This window comes from Acomys minous (genome assembly GCF_964271855.1).
Source record: "Acomys minous genome assembly, chromosome: 2".
Taxonomy (NCBI): Eukaryota; Metazoa; Chordata; class Mammalia; order Rodentia; family Muridae; genus Acomys; species Acomys minous.
The window spans coordinates 58,602,380-58,613,701 of NC_140484.1; the positions used below are offsets into that span (position 1 = coordinate 58,602,380).

The 11,322-nt window shown below is 41.6% G+C and overlaps 1 protein-coding gene across 1 annotated transcript; it reads right to left on the reverse strand.

The window, feature by feature from the left end:
- Nucleotides 1-9,193: 9,193 nt before the first annotated feature.
- LOC311609634 (olfactory receptor 13G1-like) lies at nt 9,194-10,164 on the reverse strand (the record flags this gene model as incomplete). The annotated part of the gene is given in 2 exon segments (XM_084802867.1): nt 9,194-9,256; nt 9,259-10,164. Coding segments are annotated over 2 exon segments (969 nt in total).
- Between the last annotated feature and the right edge of the window lie 1,158 nt (nt 10,165-11,322).

An 11,322-nucleotide genomic window follows, 5' to 3' on the forward strand; every position in this document is an offset into this window, starting at 1 on the left:
TGCATAGACACCAGCACAAAACACAAAATTTGACAGCCAACACAACATATCTCTCCCAGAACCCGGTAATCCTATCATAGTAGGCCCTGAAAAATGTAATGTGGCTGAAGCAAATGACAAGAACTTCAGAACGGCAATTGTGAGTATGTCTGAGAAGCTTAAAGAGCATACGAATGAATCCATTAATAACATCTGTGAAAACACAGTTGAATAAAATAATGAAAACATTTCCAAACTGAAAGTAGAATTTAACAAATAAATAGAAACACTTAAGAAAACCTAACAATGAGGGGGGATCCAAGATGGCAGCTCCAAACATGCACAGTATCTGATCTGTAGGACAGAGACTAGGGAAATGGCTGGAAGCTACAGACCGCAAGACCTGGAGAACCCTAGGTGAGAGGGGTCTGCACAGTGCAGAACACAAGTGGGTCTGGCCTTGGGCTACCCAGCTAGCCCATGCATGAATGGTGCCCAGTTCCCAGAGTCTAGACCTGTACCTGCTTGTGAGCTGCAGCTGTGCTCTATCTATATCATGAACTTGGTATCTATGACTGAATTGTAGGCGATGAAGCACCAGAGTCTGGAGCTTCTGGCCTGGGGAAAACTCAGGAAAATGGGTGGATCTGACCTCAGACCACCCCACCAATCCACAGAAAGGCCCAGGGGCCAGTGACCACTAGGGCACAATATTCAAAGGCCAATGCAGCCTAGTGTGCCATAAAATACCTGTGCTCTTTTACTCTCCCTCTCTGACTGATCTGTGGGCCACACAGAAGCAGTTGCCAGTGTCTTCTGGGCTGGGGAGAGCTGAGAGTGTGGATCTGGGACAGATATGACCTCACATAATTCTAAGAGTCCATGGAGGAACCCAGAGCTTACACTGGTGGTGATGGGGGGGGGAAGCGACTATGGACATGTTCTCCAGCTACAGCTCCATAGCTGCACTCTCAGGTTGGCTGATCTAAGGCTGCACAGTCTGAACAGATTGGTCAGAAACCTAGGCAGCCACCCCAATGGAATGTTCATGCACACGTGAGCAGAACTGAACTGGCCTGAATGGATTGGGAGGAAGCCTAGCCAGCCGCCACAGCCCATAAAGGGCTCCCACACTTTCAGGAGGGTCTGAACAATACTGAGGGGATTGGGCAGGAACCTAACTAGCGACACAACCCAGGGAGCTGTTCCCACAAGCTCAGGCAGAGCCTAGCCAGCTGCCATAGCCCAGCAGGAGGTACCATGCATTCAAACAGGACTGAACCAACCTGAAGGGATCAGGCAGAATCCTAGCCAACTTTCACAAGCCAGTAGGGGTTCCAGAACTCTAGAGTGGACTTAGCCTAGGCCCCTAAAGCTGCAGTGTCTGAGTGTAGAGTTTTCAAAGCCCAGCCAAGGGCAGGGTAACTGGCTTTATCTACACTACCTTGAACAAATCATTGGGCTGCAGAGCACCAGTATCTGCCTCTACTGACCCAGTGGGGAGCCCAGGGTGTGGAGCAAAGTCCCTTGGAGTTGAAACCAGATCATCTGCCTGATCCAAGGAAGGGTTTTCTGATCCCCACAGGTGAGGGTCCTCGACCTTCAGACACTCACCAAAGAACTGCACTAAACAATCAGTGAAGGACACCAGAAGCTACCTCCCAACATCAGATACAGGAAGATGACTAAAGGCCAGCATAAAAACACAAACAACAAAACCCAAAACAATATGGCATTTCCAGATCCCAGCTATGCAAAAGAATTCAACCCTGAGAACTCAAACACAAATGAGGCACAAGAAAGTGACTTCAAATCCTTAGTAATAGAGATGATAATGGAGGAAATGAATAAAATCTCTAAACAAGTGCAGGAAGATGTAGCCAAACAGACTGAAGATATTATAAAGGCCTATAGAGATGTACTGGAAATAATTCAGGAAAACACAATCAGATGAAGGAAATCAATCAAACAGCTCAAGGTTTGAAGATGAAAGTGGAAACAATGATAAAAGCACAGACAGAAGAAATTCGGGAACAAGATAACTTAGAGAAGAAAGCAGGAAGTGCAGAAATAAGCTTATCTAACAAAAATCAAGAGATGGAGGAAAGAATCTCAGGAGTAGAATATACAATTGTTGAACTTGATGCAACCATTAAAGAAAATGTTACATCTGAAAAATTCCTGACACAAAACATCCAAAAAAAAATCAAGGCCACCAAGAAAAGATGAAACCTGAGGATAATAGACACTGAGGAAAGAGAAGATGCCAGACTTCAAGGCCCAGAAGATATTTTCAACAAAATCAAGGAGGAAAATGTCCCCAATTTAAAGAAGGATACGTATATAAACATACAAGAGGCCTACAGAACATTAAATAGAATAGAATAGAAAAGAAAAAATCCTCCTGCCACATAATAATGAAAACACAAAAATGTACAGAACAAAGGAAAAATATTAAAAGCGGCAAGGGGGAAAAGACCAAGTAACATATAATGGCAAACCTAGAAGAATTACACTCGACTTCTCAGCAGAGACCATAAAAGCTAGAAGGGCCTGGAAAGAGGTCCTTCAAACCCTAAGGGACCACCGATGCCAGTCCAGACTACTATAGCCAGTGAAAATTTCAGTGAACATTAACAGAGAAAACAAGATATTCCATGACAAAAACAAGTTCAAACAGTACCTATCCACAAATCTACAGAAGTTACTAGAAGGAAAATTCCAACCCAAATTGATAAGCTACAACCAAAATAACACAGCAAATAGATAACTTAAGTGTTGCAAAACAACCACACAAACACTCTACAGCAACCAACATAAAAATCAAGGGACTTAACAGTCACTGGTAATTAATGTCTCTCATCATCAATGGTCTCACTTCTCCAATAAAAAAACACAGACTAACTGAATGAATGCATAAATAAGAACCAACATTTTTCTGCATTCAAGAAACATCTCAGCCACAAGAATAGGCATTACCTCATGGTAAAAGGCTGGAAAAAGATATTCCAAGCAAATGGTCACAAGAAGCAAGCTGCTGTAGCCATTTTAAAATCTAATAAAATATACTTTTAACCAAAATTAATAAAAAAGAGATGAGGAAGGACACATCATACTTGTCAAAGTTAAAGTCAACCAAGATGACATCACAGTTCTGAACATCTACACCCCCAATACAAAGGCATTCATATTAACTAATATTAACAAAACTTAAACTACACATCGATCCCCACACATTAATAGTGGGAGGCTTCAACACCCCTCTCTCACCAAAGGAAAGGTCAATGAAACAGAAACTCAACTGAGAAATAATGACACTAACTGATGTCACGAATCAAGTGGGTCTAACAGATATCTAGTGAAATTTTCACCCAAACACAAAGGACTATATATTCTCAGAAACTCATGGGATCTTCTCCAAAACTGATCATATAGTACATCAAAAAACAAGTCTCAACAGATACAAGAACTTTGAAATTGTATCTTATCAGATAACCATGGTCTAAAGCTGGACTTCAACAACAACAGAAATAACAAAAAGCCTACACACACATGAAAACTAAACAACACTCTACTGAATGACAACTGGGTCAGGGAAGAAATAAAGAAAGAAATTAAGGACTTCCTAAAGTTCAATGAAAATGAAAGAACAACATACTCAAGTTTACGGGACACATTGAAAGCAGTGCTAAGAGGAAAATTCATAGTGCTAAGTGCCTTCATAAAGAAATTGGAAGCTTCTCAAATAGGCAACTTAATGACATATCTGAAAGACCTAGAAAAAAAGAAGAAACACCCAAGAGGAGTAGATGGCTGGAAATAATCAAACTCCACACTCATATGATGCTGGTCTAACTGGATGTCTGCACATAGAAAAACGCAAATATATATAAATGCATATGTCTCAGGCTATGAGTTTGGAACCGGGTTTGTCTCAAATGCTTTTCTTTGTGTTCACTGATTCTTCTTCATGAGGTCTACTTTGAAGTTGTCTGTGTAGTGATTTAGTTCAGTCACTGCATTTGTTAGTCACACAGGTCTTTGAAAACTTCTTATTTTAATCATGTATTGGCTTGCAAATTTGCAAAGTATTTCACTTGCTTCAAATGAACTGCAAGTCCTTGTTTTACCATGGGGGTTGAGACTGACTCTTTGCTCATTCCTCTTTGTTTCTCAGCCTATCGTGCATCTCTCCTCTGATAACTACCTTTTTATTTTATTATTTATTATTTTTCTGAATGTAAATCAGTATCTATCATATTTCATCTTTATTAACTTAAAATATCTATCTAGACCTGTGTGGAGCCATGACATATGGCCTGCTCACTGATAGCACAACTGCCTGAAGGTGCCACATAGACTACAGCAAGCATCTGCAATTTTCCACTGTTGGACTAGCATTGCTGTTTTTCTAATGTTTATCCAACTCCCTCTCCTATCTTGGCCTAGAATAGCTTGAAAATACCCTGCAGCTGGCTAAACATCCTGTTTTTATGGTTTTACTCAGAAATCTGCTTCCTCCCTCTATAAGCTGCCCCGGTATGCTCAATAAACGAGACTTGATCAGACTGCCATCTTGTCTTCGTTTCTCGCATCTCTTGCCTCTCTCCATTCCCTCTCCCTCTTCCAGGATCTTCGTCGACAGTCCTGTGGATCGGGACATAGACCTAAAAACATCTAAGCCCACAAAAAGTCAGGAGCAACCTCCACTTCCACCATTAAGAGCACCACAAGAACACCAAGCTACACAACCATAACAAATACGCAAAGGACCTATCTCAGACCCATATAGACTCCCTGATAGCCTCTTCAGTCTCTGTGGGCCTCTATGAGCCCTGCTGAGCTGATTCTGTGTGCCATGTTCTCATGGTGTCCCCAATCCCTCTGGCTCCTACAGTCCTTCCTGCCCCTCTTCTGCAGGGTTCTCTGAGTTCCACCAAATGTTTGGCTGTGGGTCTTTGCAGCTGCTCCCATCAATTGCTGGATGAAGCCTCCCGGATTAGGATTAGGCTAAACAGTAATCTATGAATATAGCAGAGTACCTTTGGGGATCATTTCGTTGACTTTCTTTCCCTTTTTCTTTTTCTTCTCTTTTCTTTCCCCTCCCTCCTCCTCTCCTTTTCCCCCTTCCTTCCTTCCTTCCTTCCTTTATTTCTTTTTTTTTTTTTTTTGATGCCAGTTGTGTTTGGTTCTATCCTATGTCTCCGGGCTATCCAACTTCTCATTCTTGAACATCTATAAAGAGTCAGGTATGGGCTCCCTTTAGTAGCATGGGCCTCAAGTTGGGCCAGTCATTGGTTGGCCACTTCCACAAGCTCTGTGCCACCATTACCCCAGCACATCTTTCAGGCAAGACATATTGCAGGTGGACGGCTTTACGGCTGGGTTGGTGTCCACCCTGGAAGCTTTGCCTGGTTACAGAAGATGGCTGGTTCAGGCTCCTTGCCCCCATTACTAGGAGTCTTTGCTAGGGTAACCCTCATAGATTCCAGGGAGTTTCCACTGCACTAAGTTTCCACATTACCCCTCAAAGGTCTCCCCAATTTCAATCATCTCTGAAAATATTGGTAATTTCTCCCTCCATTCCCCTGTCTGGTCCCTCCTGTTTCCATACCCACCTACCCCTATTCCACCTGCAAAATATATTTCCCCTTCCTAAGGCTATCCATGTGTCTCCCTTGAGACCTACTAGTTACTTAGCTGTTGTACTAACAGTTACTTAGTTTCTTAGGTCTTTGTATTGTAGCATTATAATCCTCTACTTAACAGCTAATAGCCACTTATAAGTGAGTACATACCATGTTTGTCTTTCTGGGTCCGGGTATTTACTTAGAATGATTTATTTTATTTCCTTCCTCTTGCCTGCAAGTATCATGGCATCATTGCACAGTGGAGGAATGCCCCACTGTGTAAATGTATCACACTTTGTTTATCCATTCATTAGTTGATGGACATCTAGGTTGCTTTCTATCTCTGGCTATTATGAATAACGCCATTATGAACATAGTTGAGCAGTATCCTACTGGTACGATGGCATTTTCTTGGGTATATGCCCAAGAGTGGTATATCTGGGTCTTGGGATAGATCAATTCCCAATTTTCTCAGAAACTATTATGTTGGTTTCCATAGTGGCTGTACAAGTTTGCACTTCCACCAGCAGTGGAGCAGTGTTCCCCTTGCTCCATATCCTTGCAAGCATGAGCTATCACTTGTGTTTTTGATTCAAGCTTGTGGAGTACAGGTTTTTGAAGTTTGAACTAATGATTATTTGGATTTCCTCAATGCCTCTTGTTATGCCCTCCTTTTCATTTCTGATTTCGTTAAATTGGATATTCTCTGTGCCTTTTAGTTAGTTTGAATAAGAGTTCGTCTATTTTGTTGGTTTTCTCAAGGAACCAGCTCTTAGTTTCATTGATTCTTTATTTTTATTTTATTGGTTTCAGCCGGAGTTTGATTATTTCCCACAATCTACTCCTCTTGGGTGCTTGTTTATTTTTGTTCTAGAGCTTTTAGGTGTGCTGTTAAATTGCTAGCACGGTATCTCTCTAATTTCTTTATGAAGGCGCTTAGTGCTATGAACTTTTCTATCAGCACCACTTCCGTGGTGTCCCATAAGTTTGGATGTGTTGTATGTACATTTATTTTCATTGAATTTTACAAAGTCTCTTATTTCTTTCTTTGTTTCTGCATTTATCTCATATTCATTCAGTTGAGAGGGAATGGAAATTTTTAAATTGGTTTCTCCTTTTGCCTTGGCCCATGCCTGCCTGTCCCCAATGCACGTGGAGATACTACCCACACTGAAGATGTGGTCTAGCTACTTAGTGAGTCATCTTTGGAAACAGTTCAGAGATAATCATGGAGATGTCTCTCAGGAATATTCATGGAGGTCATCCCAGTTAAATTAAACATGAGTATATAAATCATCACACCATGATTCATTGACATTGTCTTATTTTACCTGCTATTTTTCTTCATTATATTTACCACATTTGTTAATCATGTTTTGTTGCCGTCTGTTCTATATTAGTCAGATGGCTCAATGTAGTATTTAAAAGTGTACATGATCACATGGTGGCGCCAAGTGCCCTGATGGTGCTGTTTGACAAAGTCTTGGTGCTCGGATGACCTGGACTGACCCATCGCTGCCCCTGGTGGAATATTGTTACACACCTTTTGGTTTTACTTATATTTCTCACTGTTAAAGCTCTCTCTCTCTCTCTCTCTCTCTCTCTCTCTCTCTCTCTCTCTCTCTCTCTCTCTCTCAAAGCTAGAGCTGGGATAATGTAAGAAAAGCCGGTGTTAACAAGAATGAAACTAATGGAAGTTCCCAGGGAGAAACAGCTTTGCAGAAAATTGAGTCTTCCCTAGAACTTATTACTTACACATATTTATATTATTATTAAGTGATATTAGTAAGCATGAGACAGAGGATCTGAGAAAAGTTATTAAAGTAGAAAAATTAGGGACATTTTAGAAGCTGACAAACTGTAACTGGATCACTAGGTTTTCATATCCAGCTTCAGAAACAAAAAAACTAGTATGGAAAGGAAGAGATTTTGATCATACAATTGATGAGAAACCTGAAGGGCAAGCAAGTAGTTTTAGGAATCCTGGTATTATTCTATTTTTTATGGAATTATAACAAAGATAAGAATCATATTGAAATGAGGGTTTATGACAGAGACACAGAGGAAAACATTTTGGCTTAGTGAACTGCCTGCTTTCCTGAATAGAGTTCTCATACCAGGACTTTTCTGATATTGTAAGGGGAAAAAGAGACTGCTTTTGCTTAAGCAAGGGGGCTGTAGAGTATTTTAAGAATCAAAGAAAAGGATGGTGGTCTTAGGTTAAATATTAAAAAAAATTAAGGAAAGAAAGGAAGAATTAAACAAGACTCAGAGAAATAGATTGGACTTTTGTAGAAAGATAATTTGATGTAACAGGTGGTAGGAAATACCTTCTAATCTATTAATTCTGTGCCAAACTGAAACAGAATCAAACCCAAGGTCATCTGGTCTAGCATTTCTGTAACCACAGGTTTTATGACACCAATTGTAAGGAAATAGATATTGAGTTAAAAGAAAATTGATTTTATTAATAATGTTAATATTTAGTTCTCATAAAACTTGCTGTTTGTTCTCTGTTTCTTTTATTTCAATATACTTATATAATCAGGAAAGACTAGAAAATTTTTATCCCAAATTTGTGTAATCAATGATTAAAGTTTCTGAGGAAATGATTTTATGTATAAATAAAGCATGTAAGAGACACAGGTTGTCAGAGTAGGTCAGTATATACCAAGATGTTCTTCTTCTCTGTCCCTTCTCTCATGAATCGAAATGGAATGGTATCCCATGTCTTATTCTTTCCATGTTGCTCTTGCACCCACCTGTTTAAAGCCCTGCCCTCACCAAGGGACTGGACCTCAGCAATCACCCCAACATGAATACATCTGATAAGCTCTTTATTTCAGTGGAGCAGAGCTCGTTCCATGTTAACATTACATGCTACATGCAGTGTTGAATAAATGTAACCACTGAAGGATGGTCATGTCACACAAAACAGCAGGAGAAATGCTGAGGTACAAGTTGGAGTCATTGTAAAACTCTGTAATGACATAGGGTCTGAGGAAGAGGCCACCACACCAGTGTCTGGCTCTGCTCTGACATCTATGGATGTTGGAATAAGAGACATTTCCATAGGAATCTGAACTCAGCCCCTAACTTGGGTCCTTTATGAGAATTTCCTTCCCTCAAATGGTAGGAATAAACCAAACATCAGGGAAAACAGTGAGATGATAATAAGAAAAATGAAAACAGCCCAATCAGGTGGAAATGTCCAGAGCAGCTGTAGGGAGGGTTCAAGTTTCTTATCTCTAACTATACACTTGTGGCTATTGCCACAGAGGTTCAGAAATTTTAAATGGGCTCACTAAAAATACTACACTCAATATTTAACAAGATTTGTCTCAGTTAGTCATATAACTATTGCAATAATTAATACCATCAAACTTATAGCTATATATTTCTATATACTAAGTAGAAATGGTTGAAGCTATCTAAAACTTTCAGAAGAGTAAAAACCCTAGATTTTATATGGTAAACAGTATAATGTACAATGTATAATCTTTGGAGAGTTTTCCTAGGCTGTAAATTAGTCTGTGTTCCTCTGAGTCAGGAGATGCATAAAAGAAGGGACTGAGTGACCTTTTTCACTCCTCACCACTGTTTCCAGAGTCCTTCTCCAAGCTCCAAGCTCTCACTGGGGAAATAAGAGTTTTTTAAAGGATGTTTTGAATTCCTTGTTTCTCAGGGTATAAATGAGAGGGTTCAGAGAAGGGGTCACAGTGGTGTACAGAACAGCAATGACCTTGTCCAGGAGCCCAGCAGTTCCTAGAGCTGGACGGATATAAGTATATAAAACTGTGGAATAATAAAGGATGACCACAACCAGGTGGGCAGAGCAGGTGGAGAAGGCACGCTTCTTCCCCTCAGCTGAGCGAATATGCAGGATGCTGTCAATGATGAAGCCGTAGGATGTCATGGTCAGTAGAAAGTTCAAGCCAGTCAGGAACATGTCTGCAATGACAGTCATGATGTCATTGATGAAGGTGGGGCTGCAGGACAGCATCAACACAGAAGGGATCTCACAGAAGAAGTGTGTGATGAGACTGGGGCCACAGAAGGACAGTGGCAACACAAGACAAGTGAGCACCAGGGAATTCAGAGCTCCAGTGAACCACACAAAGGTTGCAAGGGCCACACAGACCTTGCCACTCATGAGGGTACCATAGTGTAATGGCCTGCAGATGGCAAGGTAGCGGTCATAGGCCATGGCAGAGAAAAGCAGAAGCTCAGAGCCCAGGACCCAGGAGAAGACGAACATCTGTGTGAGGCATCCCCCATAAGATATGGTGTTCTCTGCCACCAGGCTCTGCAGGACTTTGGGCAGGACAGTCACAGTGCAGATCACATCCATCAGGGCAAGGTTGACTAGGAAGAAGTACATGGGAGTGTGGAGGTTGGAACTGCTGTGGATGGTTGTGATAATCAGTCCATTGCCAGCTATGGCCGCCATGAACAAGGCAAAGAAGAGGCAGAAGAGGACATCCTGGATCCAGGGGTCATCCACAAAGCTCTGCAGGATGAACATGGTCACCACCGACTGGTTCCCAGGAGCCATGGGAAGCACAGTCTAGATTCAGGATGGGAGTTGTAGCTTGGGCCTCTTGCATAAGAAATGAAATTTAATCTAAATAACTCAAAATCCTTTTTAAAATTAGGCAACAATCGACTCTGTTCTTGTACGAAAAGAATAGCTTAGTTTTATTCTCATGGCTCACATGATAAAGAAAAGAGCAGGTCAAAGACACACCCCACACAGTCTCACTCTGTGAACATGGGTGGACCCTGAATGAAGATTTCTGAGCAAATTGTTCCATGTATGTTGCACCTCATCCCTCAAGGGGGTGCAGGGATTGTCACTCTCATGTGAGCTAACCTGGAGACTGGTGTGTGGATGCTGGGAAGACATGAGTAATAACACAGAGAAAGTTGATTGAATGTGTCTTTGGAGACAAAGTCAAATGCGGTCTTTGTGACAATGTGGCTTCTCATCCAGGTGACAGCAATGAACCCATAGCTTCCTATCTCAAAACTCTATTCCACTAGGACACAAGGCTAGGAGTTGACATTCAAGACTTATGCCCCACCTGTTAAGAAAAGTTGGCTCTTCTGAGGGTCCTAGGGTGTGTATCAAACCCTTAAGCCATAGGAACCCAGAGGCTCCTGCAAGGTTGAAAGCATCCTCCTGTTCATAGGAGAGGGGGATGTGGTCACCAAGGCTGAGGTCATCTGGGCTATGTGTGTACTGGTTACTTGTCACTTCTCACTATTGGACTCTACCAATTAGGGTATAGTGAAGGCTAAGCCCTTGAGTATGAGTTAAGAGCCAGATTGTAAGGCCAGGCTGACAGTGACAGGTGTCAAGAACTTCCATTGTGGCCTGTCAGATGGAGAGCACGCCATCTGAGCAGGCTGCTCTCATTTAATTATCCCATCTGGCATAAAATGACATTTCAGGTTTCAGAGTAAAGCATTTCACATGTCTCCAAAGTAGAATGTTCTAAAGCTGAAAACAGTTCTGGACATTCACTTACTGGCACCCATAACACTATGCACCGCCACCATTACTCCGTACACAGTGCTCCAGAGGGGGTTAGCAAGTACAGGGGTGCGGGTGACTGTGAGGTGCTGCCTCTGCTACCATCTTCCATCTAGTAAACTAAGGTCAAAGTAATAATGGTATAGCCTGGGCTAGCAGGCATTGGACCCTTCTCCT